The sequence below is a fragment of the Talpa occidentalis genome, unplaced genomic scaffold (assembly GCF_014898055.3).
Source record: "Talpa occidentalis isolate TD23 unplaced genomic scaffold, MPIMG_talOcc4v2.1 talOcc4.3, whole genome shotgun sequence".
In the NCBI taxonomy this organism is placed as follows: domain Eukaryota; kingdom Metazoa; phylum Chordata; class Mammalia; order Eulipotyphla; family Talpidae; genus Talpa; species Talpa occidentalis.
Window position 1 is genome coordinate 32423347 of NW_023603184.1, and position 18657 is coordinate 32442003.

The window sequence follows — 18657 nt, forward strand, 5'->3', positions numbered from 1 at the left end:
GAGAGACAGGAGAGGTCTGCCGCGCCATGTGGGACCCTCGAACCAGCACTGCAGAGGCCGCGGACAGCCTCACAGCACCGCGCTCAACCACCTGCGCCACTAGGGGAGGCCTGAGTTTATCTTTTTTCATTGCTGAATAATATTCTATTTGTGTGCATATATCACATCTTCTTGATCCAGTCATCTATTTTGGGGCATTTGAGTTGTTTCCAAATCTTACCTATTATAAATAGTGTCGCAGTAAATATAAGAGTGCAGGTATCCTTTTGAGTTAAAAATATGTGTGGGGCCTCCCCTGGTGGCACAGTGGTTGAGCGCTGGGCTGCGAGGCTGCCCGCAGCCTCTGCAGCGCCAGTTCATTCCCCGCCACCGGCGAGGGTCCCACAAAAAAAAAGTGTGTTTGAATGCAAGTCTGCAGGGGAGGCTCAGAGTTGGAAATGCTTGTTGCTTTATTTTTTTTAATTTAAATTTTATTTTTATATTCCCCATACAATTACAATCCCCTTATTATTACCCCAAGCCCTCCTTTCCCCGCCCCCACCCCCCATAGAGTGTCTCTTGTTCATAGTTGTTTGTTGATTTTGATATTTTCTTTCTTATAGTTATTCTTTTTCCTGGTCCCTTATTTAAGTTTTCTAGATTCCTGCTATAAGTGAGACCATCCGGTATTTTTCTTTTTCTTTCTGGCTTATTTCGCTGAGCATGATCCCTTCCAGCGCCATCCATGTTGCTGCAAATTGCATGTGTTTATCTTTTTTGAATGCTGAGTAATATTCCATGGTGTATATGCACCACATCTTCTTGATCCAGTCATCTATTTTTGGGCATTTGGGTTGTTTCCAAATCTTAGCTATTGTAAAAAGTGCTGCTATAAACATAGGGATGCAGGTGCTCTTTGGAATTGATGTTTCTGTGTCCTTTGGGTAAATACCTAGGAGTGGAATTGCTGGATCCTATGGAAGCTCTATGTTTAGTAGGTCAAGAAATCTCCACACAGCTCTCCATAGTGGTTGGACCAGTTTGCACTCCCACCAACAGTGCAGGAGAGTTCCTTTTTCTCCACACCCTCGCCAACATTTGTTGTTGCTAGTTTTTTTAATATGTGCCATTCTCACTGGTGTGAGATGGTATCTCATTGTAGTTTTGATTTGAAATGCTTGTTGCTTTAGAGTGGTGTGCAAGTATATATTATTCACCATTGCTGTGCTTGTTTTTGTCATTCTCTTTTTGTAAAAATTATACAACCCAGGGTCAGAGATCTACCATGATATGCCCATAGTCACCTAACAAGATTTTTGTGTTTTTTTTTTAAGATTTATTTATTTTTATACAAGAGCTGGGGTACAGGCCAGAGGTGCAAGAGGGTGAGAGGATTCACCAGAGACAGAGCGGGGAGCAGAACAGGCAGACGACTGAAATATGCTGTTGAGGGGAGCAGCGGGCGTGGCAGGAGAGGTCTGCTGCGCCATGTGGGATTCTCACTGCCGGCCAGGAATCGAACCTGCGCCTCAGAAGCCGCAGACAACTTCACAGTGCTGCAACAACAACCCACTGCGCCACTGGGGAGACCTGATTTTTGTGTTTTTAGTTGCACGTTTTTTCCAGTGTTGCCATGTTGGTTTTATAATTACCATATCAGTTTTTCACTTTAGCAGTGCTATTTTTCTTTTTTAGTAAAAAATGTATTTTTATGTATTAATATGTATTTTTAGAGAGCAACATTCCTACACTGTTTTTCATTTTTCTCATTTGTGAATGGGGGAGATAATAATACACGCACAACAAATGATTAAAATTGGTATAAATGTGTTTTGCAAGCCAAGAAGATAGGCCAGGCTTCTTCATCCCAGAGGAGCCCACACATGGGATCCCCTCAATCAATGAAAGTTATCTAGTAGTCTTTCCCTCCCACTCAGCGTACAGTACCTGACACAACCCACACATTTATCTCTTCTGGGCCATTTGAAATAAACAAAACCCTGTTCAGTCCAAGCTGATCCAAAGATAAAAAGCCTTGAGGGAGCAGCAACCCGGACTCAGTGTTGGATCTGAGACTGGAGGGAGATGCTGCATTTGCCATCTCTAGGACAAACCTACAGTATGTGAGCCAGTGAGGGACTGACATTTCCTTACACCTAGTTTTAGAGTGAGGATACCCATCACAGTGCCCCCACATGGGTGCCAGAGTTGTTTTGAAAACTGTGGAGTCAGGTGCATAAAAAGGCGCGAAATGACTTGAAATGAAGAAATGATCATAATCTTCCCAAGATTATGATCTTGGATACAACCCAAATGTCCATCAGTGACGGGCTGGATAGAACACACATCCATACTGTGGATTGCTGTGAGACAAGTAAGAGGCTAAAGTAGGTTATACATACTGGCGTGGAAAGATGTCCAAGATGCAGAGCTGCCTGTGCTGCAGGAAGCGATTTATTTTTTGCAAAAGAAACAGACACAGGCACATGCCTCAGTGGGGCGCTGGGTCCCCGGCTTTCCCACTCCCATAAAGCCGGGTTAGCTTCAGATATGCAGGGGGGTGATGAGAGGGCAGGCACAACCAAGGGTATTCCTCTTTGAGAATTCTCAGCCATTTTCCCGGCAGAAAGGAAAACCCGGCATGGATCTCAGGGACATGGATTCCAGCTGGCAAATGATGTGGGTGTGACCTCACGCAGAGCTTCGCCCCTCGGATGTTCAGGCTAAGGACTGGCTTAGAGTTTCCTAACAGTCTCTTCCAGTTCTCAGGTTGTTCAGGCTCTAGTACTTTGTCTCTATCTGGCTGACCAGTGAACATGAAGAAGGTAGGAGGGGCATTCAACAGAATGATAATGGTGACATAATAGAGTGGTGTGATTAGCCCTTTCAATAACCCCAATAGCGGTCTGGTTAAAAATAAATGAATTGGGGCCTCCCCGGTGGCGCAGCGGTTGAGTGCTGGGTTGCGAAGCTGCCTGCAGCCTCTGCAGCGCCGGTTCGATACCCGGCTGCTCCCCGGCCACTGGAGGAGGGTCCCGCATGGCGCGCAGACCTCTCCTGCCGCCCGCTGCTCCCCTCAGCAGTGTACTTCGGTCCTTCTGCCTGCTCTGCTCCCCGCTCTGGCTCTGGTGAATTCTCTCGCCCTCCCGCGCTTCTGACTGTACCCAGTGCTTGTATAAATAAATAAAATAAATAAATAAAGATAAATCTTAAAAAAAAAAAATGAATTGTAGTATTATCCATAATGTGGACTACTATAGATCAAGTACAGAGAATAAAGATGTACTCTCTGGGACCTCCCTGGTGCCACAGGGGTTAAAGTCTCAGCACTATCAATTTATATCTAGCCAGTTCAGCCTGAGTTGGATCCCCAGCCAGGGAGCTACCCACATGGCACAGCAGACCTCTCCTGTCTCGCCCAGTGTTCCCCTCAGCAGTGTGTTTCAGTAGATCTGCCTGTTCTGCTCCCCGCTCTCTGGTGAATCCTGTCTCTCTCTCTCTCTCTCTCTCTCTCTCTCTCTCTCTCTCTCACACACACACACACACACACACACACGCCCCTCTGGCCTATACCCCAGTTCTTGTATGCATACATAAATAAAAATAAATCTTTTAAAAAAGAGATGTACCATCTAGAACTTGGAAAGATCTCTCTTCTTCCCTCCTCCTCTTTCAGGCAGATGACTGTAAAGATGCATGTGAAATGGGTCTGGTGGAAAGTAGATAATTGGTGTTTGAAATCCATTGGATATTTAGAAGACTGTGGAATCACTAAAAGGAAGAATCGAGTTATAGACAAAATGTCAAAGCTGGAGCCTGGGAGAGAAGTTATTTCCTTCCCCACGCCCCTCCTCCCCCATCTTACCTTACTCTCAGGAGGAAAGAAGACAGAAAAGTTCTGATGCCCCGCTTCCCTGCCTGCTTCTGCGTGGGTGGGCAGGGAGAGAATCACCTAGAAGGGAAAAGTAGTATGGACACTGGGGGGGAAATGCACACAGGGGCTATATTGAAGAAAGGCTCCCTTTGCCCAGAACAGGGCTACCCAGTTAATAGAGACAGAGGACCCTCAGCCATACTTGTGTGGGTAACTGATGCAGAATCAAGATGTATCCTCCCTGCCTAGATTTTTTTGGCCCCACATAACTTGGAGGAGGGGAGGAAACACCAAAAAACCCCAGTGTTTTTCTGCCAGCCTGGTGGGGTCTTGAAAAAGAATTTAAATGAAGTTCTTGATGACTTAAGTTTTGGTCCAGGGTCACCCTCACTAGAATAACATATTCCAGAAGGACTTCTCTTGTGCATGACCTGATTGCTCTGTACCCTTGAGGCTGTTGTAGTCAAATTGACCCTCACTGCATCCCCCCAAAGATGCAACTCCTCAGTGCATTGATGAAAATGAAGGCTTTGCTGAACTCAGAGAAAGGATGGAGGGGGGATGGAGAGGATGTAAATTGCACACTTCACAGCAGAAACTTATTAAAATCCCCCATTTCTCCTCTATTACCAATGGTTTTCCACTTTGAGTATTACCTTATTATGTCTTCTCTTCCTTTCTTCCACATCATTTCTTTTTAAAAAACAGACCACTCATTTCCTAGAGCAACGCGGTCCTTGGCCTCACCCTCTGAGGTTTCTCGATCAGACCCTTTACCCTCCCCAAGCTGCTGACCATCCTCAAACCTGCCCTCTTCCTGGAAAGATGGATGGGGAAGGAACAGAGAATACAATTTTCTCCCTTTTGTTTTATACCATTTGTTGAGTGCTTAGTATATGTGACACACTTGGCCTGTTTTAACTGTTACCAAAGAAAACTGAGGCTCAGAGGGATTGAGACCCTTTCCCAAGATCACACAACTGGGAATGGGTAGAAAATGGATACAAGCCCAGTTAGACCTGGCTTCAAAGCCTGTGCTGTTCACAACTTCCTAAAGGAGAATGAGGATCTGAGATTTCATCTCCCAAGAAGGGAATGCAGGTTCCCAAGAATAGATCTTTGGAGAAACCTGCATGCCTGTGAATTTTGCCTTTTCTCTGAGTTAGAAACCACAAGAAAAGCCAGTCATGGCATCAGTTAGGAGCAGAAGGGAGGACTTGAGTCCTTGGGTGGGGGAGAAGGGTTGCTAATTGGGGTCACACCTGTGGGCGAAGCACAAATGACCCACAGTGACTGGCTTAGCAGACAATACCCATGTAGAACCCAAATGAGCGTTTAGCTATTACGAGTACATTAAAAATTCAAATTGGTGAATGTATTCAATTTTAAGCCTTTTGGAAGGCCAGAGTGCCCTTGAGAAGATAATGTAAGGATGAGGGTGCACTCTGGGGCTTGGGCAAGAGGCAGAGCCTTTTTGCTGAGAAGTGAGCCTGCTGGTTTGGAGAGAAGCAGCACCTTTTCCACTGGAGCTGGGGAAACCAAATCGAATTCCTCTGTTGGCCCAGTGGGGAAGAGATGATGAGGCTGTGTCCTTTGCCCAAGCCTCAGAGTTCCCACATCATTAAATGATAAAATGATTATTTTTTTTCAAGGCTACATGAAAAGCTTAGTATTCAATATATCTGTCAATTTGAAGCTAATGAAGAAATGGGAGAATGTCTGGTTGCAGAGGTAGGATATCTATGTATGAAAGTGGAGAAAATGGAACAAAATTTCTCAAATGCAGTGAGCAAACCAGTGAGCCTTTGCTGGGATGAGGTGCATGGAGAGGAATCGTGGAAAATAGTGGGTTTGGAGGGTTGGATTGCTAGCATTCTGGAATTTCCAGCTAAGGAGTTCACCTCAGAGATTCTGCCCCTCCAGACTGACCACTGTTCGCTTGACAATCCACATTTAGGAAGCACTTGTTGTATGTGCTCAGCACAGGCCATGGAAGCTACAAACAGGGTTTCCCAGAGGCTGTGCTGTTCCCTCTGGGGGACAACCCCTCACTTCTCACCTCCCCCACTCCACTGACTACCTGCTTCTCAGTTTTCAGCACTGGACTCAAATGTCACTTCCTTAGGGAAGCCTTCTCTGACCTGGACATCTTTAAGATTGCTCCTTGGGGACCTTTGTACAGTCCCTGTCACAGCCCTTTACACCCAGTATCACAATAATTTATTGCGGGGTTTTTCTAGCCCCCTGAACTGGGAGCTGCTTGAGGGCTGAAACTGAGTCTTATGTAGCTTGGTTCTAGCACAGATGCTCTGTCTTGGTAAATATTTGCTAAATGAATAAATGAGTGGATAAATAAACAAATTGATCAGTGATAATATTTACTTAGGGACATAACAGCTGTGTGCTTGCTCAGCTAAGTAAAAAGTTGATGTCTATAAACTGAATTCAACTTTCTCATTTTGCTATATCATTGAGGTGTATAGCTTATTTTGCTATATCATTGAGGTGTATTTTCTTTGTTTTTAACAGATTCTTCATTTATTGAGCCATCTTTATTAAACACATACTATGTGCTAAGCACCTTTATTAAGCACATACTATGTGCTAAGCACCTTACTAAGTGAGGGAGACACAGGGATGAATAAAGGGCCTGCGTGTAAGGAGCTCACTCCCAATCTTTTGAGAGTTCCTAGCACTCACTATTGAATTTTTTGTCTTAATCATCACCCTTTCATGAGAATGGATTTAACCTCCTTTGGGTCAGAGATATTTCTGAAAGTTTGATGAAGGCTTTGCATCACTTCTTCAAAAAGAGATTCAAAATCTGGAGTTCGTAACCCCTCCATCTGTGAACCCTGAGTTAGGGACTGCTGGCCTGAGGCAGCTGTGGGTAGGTGTCTATTGGTCTATGAGGAGTTTTATGAGTCACATCAGGTAGAATTCTGCTCCATGGTACTGTCAAGTGAGTCATCAGGCCTGAGCAGTCAAATCTGAGCTGGTTCACCAGCCTTAAGGGCTACCCTTGACGGACAAAGAGTCTGTAGCTGTAATGGCCAACTGTGTTATACAGCAGAGAGGGGGAAACTGTGTCCTCCAAAGTAGCTGCATTCATTGCTTGTCTGTGATACTTGTTGAGGTGTAATAAGCCATCCACAAAAGGATAAATATTGTGTGATTCCACTTACATGAGGTGCCCACAGGAGTCAAATTTATAGAGACAGAAAGCAAAATGGTGTCAGCCAATCTCCTAATGCCAGGCAAACTCTGGGGTCTGTATTTATTTCCTTATTTTTCTCATGCCCAACAAGATTGAGTATGTGGCTCTGGAGTCATTCAGATATTTTCTACTTTTTGCTTCCTTGTTCTTTATTCTTCATCCTATGAAAGCTTCCTACCCTGTACCCCATTCTCCAAATGGAGACTGTTCATTTCATGTAATGATCAGTAAAATTTGTTTGCATCAAATTAAAGGAGGCAGTAGACTGGTGGTTAACAGTGGTCAGTGGTTAAGGGGAGAGGGAAATGGGGAATTGTTGTTTAACGTGTACAGAGTTTCTGTAATGCAAGACAAAAAAAGTTCTGGAGAGGGATGATAGTGATGATGGTTGCACACTGAAGTGAATGTGTTTAAAATGATTAAGATGGCAAATTTGATGTCATGTATATTTTATCACAGTTTTTAAAAGGAAAATAACATTTCTATCTCCCAAGAGGACCGGGGGTTTCTGGAGGGGAGGTGAAGAGAGGGAACACTTTTCTCCTATATATAAATGGAGGATATAAATCACCCTTCACTGTGGAGGGTCTCACCCCTCATGTAGGAGGTTTTCTGACTTCCATCGCATCAACTCGGTAGTAAAGTCTGGGAGAGGTGTGGGGAAGAGCTGATGCATTTACTGTTTACTATAAGGTAATTGATTAAGAAAACTTTCTAGAAATCTGTTCTTGAAATCCTCCTGTGTACATTAATCAAGATGAATATTAAAAAAACAAGCATGTTCTGGGTCTCTCTCTCTCTCTCTCTCTCTCTCTCTCTTTCACTCCTTTGGTGGCCTGTCAGGAGTAAGTGTTTCTCCTTAGAAAGAGAAGGTTTATGAAAGAACCTTCTGCACTTAACATGTGGAGAAGGCAGATAGCTCCCCCAATTGCTACAGTTTTAAGTTTGGGGGGCATGGAGGAGGGTGAGGAACAACTCTGTCTCAGAGCTCACCTTTGAGAAGCTCAATCTTAAAGGTGAAATGGGCCCCAAGCTCTTCCCTTTGCAACATCTATCCCAGATTTTAAAAAATCAATATTAAGATCCAAGAACTATTTCTAATACTTTATATTTCTTTTGATCCTCACCAGTCTATAAAATAGGTGCGATTTTGTAGCCCATTTATAGTTGAACAAACTGAGATACAGATCAATGTGCTCAAGGTCAGATTTCAGTTCTCACTTCTTGGGACATTTGGGGAGCAAGTGTTAGGAGCCCTGTTTCTCAGCCCTGGAAGTTTGGTGATAATAGCAGCCCCCCATTTCTTGTCCCACTTGGTGGCCAACCAGCAGGCCCTGGCCACTGGGAATTGGTAAGGCAGTTACACGGAGGGAGTTAGCCCCTAGCCCCAGAGCACAGATCCTCCCATAGTAGGTCACAGGAGATGATTCTACTTTTACAATTGACCTGCATCTTGAAGGATGTGTGGCAGCTCACAGGGACACGAGCAAGACAGGGTAGAGTGACCATGTGCCAGCACAGAGCAGTGATGGAGCATGGCCAGCCCAGGAAATTGAGGAGTTCAGAATGGCCTAAGTGACTGGCATGAGACTGGGCTGGAGAAATTGTCAGGGCCAGGTGGTGAAGGATTTTGAATCAGCCAGGCTGAGGAGTTTGGACTTTGTCTTGAGGACAGCAAAGGAGACTTTGAGGAATTTTAAGGAGAGAAAGCTCTTGGCTGGTTCCCTTTGCAGTGTGAGGACTGCAGTGAAACCGAGAGAAAATAGGAACATAGAGGAATTAATTCATGGCTGGAGTTTTTCCCTCATTTCCTGAGATCATATTCTAGACATCATTTCTTTCTTATCTCCTCAGGACAGTATAGCACAGTGGTTAGTGATACAGATTCCTGGAGTTACCCTGCCTGGATCTACAACCTCGCTCTGCATCTGCTGTCTGTTTAACCTCAGACGTATTCTTTTTTTTTTTTTTTTATAATTTTTTTTTTTAATTTTTTTTTTTATAGAGGCATGCTTTATTTATTTGTTTGCTGGTTTGTTTGTTTGTTTTGTTTATACATGCACTGGGTACAGTCAGAAGCGCGGGAGGGTGAGAGAATTCACCAGAGCCAGAGCGGGGAGCAGAGCAGGTAGAAGGACCGAAGTACACTGCCCTCAGACGTATTCTTATGTCTTGGTGCCTCCATTTCCTCAGTGAAGTTAACATCATTTTCTACCACTTAGGGTTTGTTGTAATGATTAAATGAGTCACTACGTATTTAGGGCTCAGCGAGTGCCTGACATAAGTAAACACCTTGGACTAGTAGCAGTCTTATTCCTACTAAGGCCAGCAGGTAACCTCCTGGCTGCAAACCCCAGCGTCCAGCAGGGTGGCTGTGGCAGGCCCTCTCCCCGCTCCCTGCACCAGCCCCACCTGCCTTTCCCAGAAGGCTGTGCTTGCTCTCTCCAGTTCTCACAGAGGCATGGCCAGACTGGGCTCCAGGGAGCTGGGAAGGGTCACTGCAGGGACGGGACAAAAAAAGGGTTTTTAGCTCCAGAAACAGATTCTTATCCAAATCTGTCTTGGGAATTAGGCTGGACTCACATGAAAGTAAGCTTCCCAGCCCTGCCCAGGCCCAAAGGGGTTGATGTGGAACTACAAAGCCTGTTGACTCGGCCCTTTTGCTCTGACTTCCAGATGCAGAGGTGAGAGGGGCCTAGAGCCAGAGAATAACTGTGGGAAGCAATTCCAATGAGATGGATAAGACACTAAAAGTTCAGAGGAGACCTGATGACTCAGGACTTATGTCATCCATGCCACCAGCCTTCCTTCATTCTCTCTTCTCACACTGCCCAATGGCACATCTCTGCTCTTCTCCTCTAACTGGGAGTTCAAAGTCTTCTTTGTTGTCTCACTCATCAAGTCCTGATAAGCACTGATAAACTCACTCACTCTGAGGTGCCAATAACTAAGAATAGCTGGAGATGAATTTCAAATAGCGAGATTCCAGGAACCAACAAGCTAAAGACCTCAACAACAGTACTTGTAGGTCACAAGAGGATGTAGAACATTATTTGTTTTTCAATTGTGGGGAGAACTGATCTGCCAGCAGTTCAGAACTTGAGACCTTCCAGTGAAGCTACCTAGCACAAAGTGGAGACAAAGGTATGGCCTCTGGGCCCAAAGTATCTGGGTTTTGAATGCCACCTGCAATACTTTCTCACTGTATGATCTGGGGAAAGTCACTTAACCTCTTTGTACCTCCATCTTCCCTTAATAAAAAGCGGTTGAAGATAATAATAGAAAACAACCTGTGGAGTTGTTAAAAGGAATGGATGGATGATCTCAGCACTTAGAATAGCACCTGGCATATAGCTCATGCCATGTAAGTGTTGGCTATTATCACTAGGATCCATAGAAGGCCATGGACCATAGAATTGGTAGAAGGCCAATTGCATAGAAGGCCATGCAATTTCAGATGTAGACTCTAGGGTTCAGCCCAGGCTTGGCACACAGTAGGTGTCAGCAAACATAAGCCCGTTCCTTTTACCTCCATTTTGGGATTGTCTCTAGAGACAAGGTTAGCAGCTATATGGGAAAATACAGAGATATCTGACAGGATCCAGCATCCATTTATGGTAAAAAATGCTTAATAACCTGGAGATAAAAATGCTTAATAACCTGGATGTAAGAGTAGAAATCGTAAAACACATAGAAGAAAACATAGGCAAAATAAAAGGAACATATCTCAATATAATAGGAACATATTATAAAAGGAACATAAAAGGAACATATCTCAATATAATAAAAGGAACATATAAAAGGAACATATCTCAATATAATAAAGGCTATAACTGCCAAAACATATATGCATGATACTCAATGGTGAGAAACTGAAAGCTTTTCCTTTAAGATGAGGTACCTGACAAGAATATACATGTCTCCACTACTGTTCAACATAGCATTAGAAGTCCTTGCTAGAGCAATTAGGCAAGAGAAAGATATAAAAGGAATCTAAATTGGAAAAGAAGTAAAACTTTCAATATTTGCCTTGGATGTGATTATAGACATAGAAAACCCTAAATACTCCATTACAAAAAACTATTAGAGATAATAGATCAGTGTAGTAAAGTGGCAGATTACAAAATCTACATTCAGGAGTCAATTGAATTCCTATATGCAAATAATAAATTAGAAGAGAAAGAAAGAAAAAAAATCCCATTTATAGTAGTATCAAAAATATTAAGCACATGGGAGTAAGCCTGACAAAGGAGGTAAAAGACCTATTCAAAGAACACTATAAGATATTGTTAAAAGAAACAGAAGGAGAAACAAAGAAGTAGAAAGATAGCCCATGCTCATGGATTGGAAGAATTTATGTCCATCATACCCCAGGAAGTATATAGATTCAACACAATCCCTCTCAAAGTTTCGATGGAACTCTTCAAAGAAATAGAACAAACATTAAAATTTATATGGAACCACAAAGGACTCTGAATAACCAAAGCAATCTTGACAAAAAAGAAGACTGAAGGTATCACATTCCCAGACTTCAAATTATTCTATAAAACTACAGTAATTAATTAGAATTAGAATTGATTAGAGTATTAAAATTATAATTAGTATCTAGAATAAAAATAAAGACATAGGGCCTCCCCGGTGGCGCAGCGGTTGAGCGCTGGGTTGCGAAGCTGCACGCAGCCTAGGGGCGCCGGTTCGATCCCCGGCTGCTCCCCGGCTACCGGAGGAGGGTCCCACATTGCGCACAGACCTCTCCTGCAGCCCGCTGATCCCCTCAGCAGTGTACTTCGGTCCTTCTGCCTGCTCTGCTCCCTGCTCTGGCTCTGGTGAATTCTCTCACCCTCCCAAGCTTCTGACTGTACCCAGTGCGTGTATAAAAACAACAACAAAAAACAAACAAACAAACAAACAAACAAATAAATAAATAAACATGCCTCTATATAAAATAAAATAAAATAAAATAAAAAAAAAAATAAAATAAAATAAAAATAAAGACATAGACCAATGGACTAGGACTGAGAGTTCAGAAATAAACCCAACTACATATGGACAAAGGAGACCACAATGGAGAAAGGAAAGTCTCTTGAACAAATATTGTTGGGAAAACCGGATAGTCACAGGCAGAAAAAATGAAACTAGACCACTCTCTCACACAACACACAAAAATTAACTCAACATGGACTGACTATTTGGATGTAAGAGTAGAAATCATAAAATACATAGAAGAAAACATAGGCAAAATACTCCACAACATTGGCTTCATGGATGCCTTTGGAGACTCAATTCCAATGGTGAGGAAAAACCAAAATAAAAAATAAACTAATGGGACTACATCAAGCTAAAAAGCTTCTGTACAGTGGGAGAAAAATTTTGCACATCATACATCCAAAAATGGACTGAGATCCAAGATTTACAAAAAACTCACACAACTCCACAAAAAGAAAACAAAGAACTCAATCAAAGAATTGATTTAGAAGAACTAAATTGATTTAGAAGAGCTAAAAAAAAAAACATTTCTCCAAAGAAGACATACAGATGGCCAAAAGGCACATAAAATAAACGTCCAACATCACTTATCGTCAGGGACATGCAAATCAAAACCTCCATGAGGTATCACCTTACTCTAGTGAGAATGGCCTGTATCAAGAAAACCGGAAACAATAAATGATGGTGAGGATGTGAACAAAAAGGAATCCTTGTACACTGCTGGTCAGTAAGCAGACTGGTTCAGCCCTATGGAAAATAGTATGGAGGTTCCTCAAAAGATTAAACATAGATATACCATATGATCTAGCTATTCACTCTTTGGTATCTACCCAAAGAAATCACTAATTCAAAGGGAAATATGTACTCCTATGTTCGCTGCAGCACTGTTTCCAATAGCCATTGACAGACCAGTGGATTAAGAAGACGTGGTATACATGCTACATGGACTTCATGTGCTGCCACCCTTCTGCTGAGAAGACACTGAAGCCCAGCCTAGCTCATCTCCTGCTGCCCCAACTCCCTGCCCCAAGCCGGTCCCTGGCCATTTGGTCACATGCTTCATGTCAGACCCAGCTCCCAGCACGGCACTGTTTCTCACTCATAAAGAAGGGCCAGAACCTTCCGGTTTCTTAGTTGACAGCCTGTAATCAGCTGCCAAAATCCATACTGACTCCTATAAACTGGAAAAGAAATCTGTTTTATTCATGAATTCAGAGTAAGGGTTGTGGCAGCAATCTCAGCAGCACAGGAGCAAGAGGAAAGGGGTGAGGAGAGCCCAAAAGTTGGGTCCTATTAGAGTTCAAGGGAGGAGTCTCCCAGGCTGGGAGAGACCAAATCCACAGCGCCAGAGGAAAGAAATGAGTCTGGATCCCAGGGATGCGCTTCAGAATGGCTGGCTGCCTCCTTCCTCCCTGCTGTCCTCCCAGTGTTCTTTATCCAGCCCGAGTTCAGGGCCAAGGTGAGCCTGAAATCTCATTGTGTGTTTCCAGGGTATTGCAGGTTGGTGCCTCTCAGGGCCGGCCCCAGTCTTTATGTTTAAGAGGGTGGGTTCAGAGCTCATTGGCTACTAGAGATGAATTTGGTTTCTCCTTGCAGGCTTCAGAAGAAGGTCCTGTAGGAAAGAGGAGACAGAGCAGGTGAGTGCAGGCCTTGTGGGTGTACCCTCGGAGCAGGGCCTGACAGTAGGGAGCACACCCCTACCCCCAGAGCACAAGGCCCTGCCAAACCTCTGGAGACCCCTCTGGGTGCAGGCCCCAAGCAGCTACACACCACCATAGCCACGGCACACGGGAGGCCAGGGAGAAAGCAGGAGGGACACCTGGCATGAAGGGGGAAGGACCAGAAAGCAGAGGGCTGTAGTCCCTCGCAAAGAGCAGATGGCAAGTGACAGAAAACACAGGGCCACTGAGATCATCCCAGAAGCCACAGCATAGTAGGTCAACCGCCTTGGGAGCTCGAGGCCCTAATGTTTTGAGAAACTTGTAACAAATGTCAACAAGATCAGGCTTGGGTCTGTCCCACATGCGCTTTAGGCTGTGCCAAGCACCAGCTCCACGGCTACCCACCAGCTCTGTCCATGGACACAGTCCTGTCACAGGGTGGGAAGCACCACCCAAAGCTGGGCTCCGCAGTGTCCCACAGGTGAAGTCCCAAGCCAAAGGGCATAGAAGGCACAGAAGACAGTTTGGTCTAAGCAAGGCTCAGACCACAAGTCACAACAGGACATGAACGACACTAATAGGCCAACCTGGTTCTTTGGACCAGCCTTAAAAACCTCTTAATGCTCTGCCCAAACACAGAGGCCAGCAGAGCAGGGGCGCCCAGCGGGTGGCATTCCCAGGGAAGAGAGGCACACTTTGCTGAGGACACTTCTGAATGGGGGCAGGAGGAGATTCTAACTGAGCTTCCTCTGGGCTCTTCCAGAGGAATCATGCCTGCTTTGAGGCACTGTGTGTGCCAGCAGAGAACGGTGCTCACAGCTCCATCCTGCTCATTCAGGTGCTGCATGGCAGGAACCATGGGTTGTGGTAAGTCAGGCTCCTGGTCCCAATAGTGCTGTGCACTTGGCTCTCCTGAACACAGTCCCACAGAATCCCAGTGTGACCAACAGTAGGCCCAAGTGGCACTTCTGGGAATGGCGCCTCACACACCCCTCCAGACACTAGTCCAAAGAACCTGCCGACAGCTTGGTCAGCAGACGGCCACTGCACGCAGCATGGACAGACGGGGCCCCGCAGCCCGCCTGCCTATTCACCATGGGGGGCTGCCAGGCTCCAGCTGCAGGAGGAGCCCGTGTCTATGCACGGGAGCACGGTCTTCAAGGAGCTTTCGGACCGGCTGGGGGCTTTCGGCTGCAGAAGAGGGAAGAGAAGAGCTACATACGCAGAGCAGAGCAGGAAACACAAAACAGGGCTCAGTTATTCCCAGGCAGAGCCATCGGGCCTCTCCCCTCACTTGGCTCCTGCCTAGGCCCTGGGCTCCAGAATGAGTTACTCTAAGACCTCAGTTTCTCAAGACATACGGAGAACTCAGCCTCTGCTGGGCAAGGGGAGCAAAGCAGGCACAGTCACGACGCGGTCAGCAGGGTGGGGAGGCGATGGGATGAGGTGAAGATGGAGGCCGGTGGCCACAGAGGCCGAGAGGGAGAGTGAGAGAGGCTGAATGTCCAAGACAGAGAAGGAGGGACTCACAGTCAGGGATGCAGGGAAGCAAGAAAAGGAAAGTGGGAGAGAGGTGGAGGGAAGGGGGATGAAGCAGCGGGGAGGAGAGATAGGAAAAGAGGGAGAGAGTGACAGGTAGGATGGGGAAGAGGGAAAGAGAAGATGGAGGAGAAAGACAGCGAGACACAGAGACGGGACCGGAACAGATTCTGAGACAGACACAGGGAATCAGAGAAAGATGGTGGCTGAGCCAAGGCTCCTGGGAGATCCTGCAGGTTGGGTTCGTGGTCCTGGCTGTTTGGGGATGCAGTTACCTCTCAGTTAGATATCAGAAAAACCCTCCAGAGTGTAAAAGACACAGAAGTCTTCAAACTAGTGGATGACATTCTCAGTGGGGAGATGACATTCTCAGTGGGGAATCAGAAATCCTGGATGTTGTCTTAACTTCATTTACTTGGCCAAAGACCCTTAATGTCTCTGGGCCTCAGTTTCCCATATGTCAAGAAGAATTAGAATAAGGCAGTCTTGGAGGCAGCACTGACAATAATTGACAGTGACTTGGTCCTAGCTTTCTCTAGCCTGGGAGTTTTCCTAGGATGGATGGCTACTAAGAGCTGTGTGCTTGGGCCATTCCTTCAGGCTGGGGGAAGATGGCCAAGATTTTGGAGGAGAAAGAATAGGAGATCATGGAGAGGTGCTGCGCACACTTACAGTTCATCGTTATATTCCTTGGGGGGACAGACAGCAACAACCAGGTCGATCCAGTCCTGTAGGGAGAAGTCTTGTGACTCTGGAGCGTACTCAGGGCTCAATGGTGTGACTGCCCCTGACACTCCATTCCCATTACTGGATCCCCAGCCAACTGAGGCCTTCTTTCCATGGGGGGAGAGGAGACCCCTGGTGGAGCTGGAGTCCTCCAGCTGGGGTTGGGGCTCACTGTTGGGTCCCATGGTCTAGGGAAGTTTGTAGATGCTGAGGCTTCAGAACCATAAGATCAGGGTTGCCAGGCCCTTGAATGACACTAAGTTCCCAAATGCTGCTCTGTGGACCAGGGCAAAGTAGCAATCTCAGAATCACTTGGGGGAATGTTTTAAAACTCCAGACTCACACCTGGAAATCTGGGGCAGGTCCTGGGAAATAGTTTTTTAAACAAGCTCCTTAGGTCATTCTGATACACAGCCAATTGGGGAATTTCTGACATAGATTTCTGATCCTAACACTGAATACCCTCACCTGCATGACTGCCATCCTAGGCTGATTCATTGTTGTCCTACCTTGGCTTGGGTATAGCCAATAAAAAGTATGTGAACTATCACTGGGCCCCTCTACCATGGAATAACTTCCGATATTGAACTAAAATCTTTCCCTAGGACCTCCCTCCATCCAATCCAGTTCTGTCCTCAAGAATCACAGAACACACTTCTGTTCCCTCTAACCTAATGCAGCACTTCAGATAATCAAAGATAGTCATCATGTTATCCGTAAGTCTCCTCTGGTCCATATCCTTTTATGTGGGTCCCAAGTCCATCTGGTCAGCTTCCTCGGCACTGAACTTAATACCTCAGGCTCAGCTGCCTGCACACAGTTGCACAGGTTGTTCATTGCACAACTTGAGTGGGCACCGCTCATGCTGTAGTCTATAGGAGGGCACCCCTTGCAGTGCACGGACTGGGAAACCATCCATGGTGGCCCTGCTGTGGGTGGCTAATAAATATAGAGCAGACTAACACCAGCTTCTCCTTCCTGAGTCCTCACCTGTTAGTGATTTCTAGCATCCTTGAGCACTCCCTTGACTCTGTTCAAGGTGTACTTAGAGAAGGCCTTATCTTTTGGGGGGTGGGTTGCTATGCCTTCTCAGCTGGAGTCTGTATTCACATCACTTGCTTTTCAGTCTCAAGGTCAAGAACTGACATTTACTTTTCTGGAACCCGTGAGATTAAGACCATTGGCTGGATGGGGTATGGGAGCATCACCCAAGAGTTGCCTTGACCCTAGACACCTGCCTGAGTTGGGGCATCCCAAATGTAAGGCCTGGCTGTAATAGCCAGGGTTTGAGGTTAGGGTTTGAGGCAAGGAAGGGAGGAAGTAAACAGGCTAGTTTCTTACCCCGTGATTCCAGGCCTTCAGGAGGGTAGCTTCAGCCTCAGCCAGGGTGTAGTCAGTCACGATTTTGCTATTGATTGCCATCACCTCATCCCCTTTCACAATGCCACCTACAGAAAGACAAGACTGTTGGCTATAGATGACATGTATGTTACACAGGGCTTGGCAAAGCACTCACTGTAGGGCTACAGAAGTCACCTGACTCCTGTGTGCTGACAGCTCACATGGGCTCAGAGCACAGGGGAATCTACCAGGTAACTCAAAGACCACTTCCTTCCCAGCCTGGCCACGTGTCCTCACCCCAGCTCAGTAGAGTCGATGGATCATGGCCACCCAAGCTTTTGTGTTGGCCTCTGATAGTGCAGGAGACAAACCTGCATTTCTAGTAAAGTTATCACAGGAGAGTTCTGGGCCACTCCAGCCTGCTGGTCAGCTTCAGGTCCCCGGACAGGCTGAACTCCTTGCTATCTCAAAGCCTCCATATACTATTCCATTTGGAACACTTGCCTTCTCTCTCTCCTCTTCTAGGTCTGACACCAAATGTCTCCCCCTCAGAGAGGCCTCCTGTGGCCCCCACTTGATCTCAAGTAGATCTTTCCTATATTCTCTCCTGGCATCATGGTTTCTTCCTGCACAGCATCTTACAGTTTATAATCATAAATCTGTTTTGTTGATTGCTGGGCTTTCCTGTCAGACAATCAGCCCCACAGGCAGGGACTGTCTTTTTTATTTACCACTATATCCTCAGCACTTACCATAATACCTAGCACAAAATGAACACAACACAAATCCAGTAGATATTTCTTGAATACATGAATGGTGTTATAAGTGTTCTGATGAGATGACCCCTATCTAATAAGTCTGCAAAGGCTGAGATATCAGTGAGTTATTCACTTCACTGAAGGCCTTGTCGAAACCCTGGCCATGCTGACATGCATGGTGGCTCCCCAAAAAGTAGTTAGATTGTGCACAGCTTCCCACATATCATTTTTAAAAAAAATTCTTTTCTTTTCCAAAAGAATTTCTCCCAGTCCTGGTGTCCCCCAACAGAATACTCTCTGAGTTATGTTGAAATAGACCACCCAGAAGCCTTGCAGGCAAGAAGGACCATAGGAATGGGGTGTTACTGAAGATGGTGGCCACAGTGCCTTAAACACACATGCTCCTGGGGAAACTTTCACCAGCTGCTGTGTGCCAAAGCAGTGTGGGACCGAACTGCAGACAGCAGTTTGGACAGTGGGCCTGGAGAGAGGGGGTTTTCACTTTGTAAGTGAATGGTGAGCCTAGGGGTAATAAGGCAGTGATTGTGCTGGGGCTTCATAAGGGGGGAGAGGCCC

At 45.7% G+C, this 18657-nt stretch overlaps 1 protein-coding gene across 1 annotated transcript in view; it reads right to left on the minus strand.

The window, feature by feature from the left end:
• Window positions 1–13243: 13243 nt before the first annotated feature.
• Window positions 13244–18657, minus strand: part of USH1C (USH1 protein network component harmonin) — a 50218-nt gene continuing 44804 nt past the window's right edge. Inside the window, exons 24-28 of the mRNA XM_037522724.1 lie at window positions 17324–17430; window positions 17003–17005; window positions 15929–15984; window positions 14827–14931; window positions 13244–13672 (exon numbers count right to left, since the gene is read on the minus strand). Coding sequence (XP_037378621.1) covers window positions 13624–13672; window positions 14827–14931; window positions 15929–15984; window positions 17003–17005; window positions 17324–17430 — 320 coding nt within the window. The 3' untranslated portion in view covers window positions 13244–13623. The remainder of the gene's footprint in view (window positions 13673–14826; window positions 14932–15928; window positions 15985–17002; window positions 17006–17323; window positions 17431–18657) is intronic.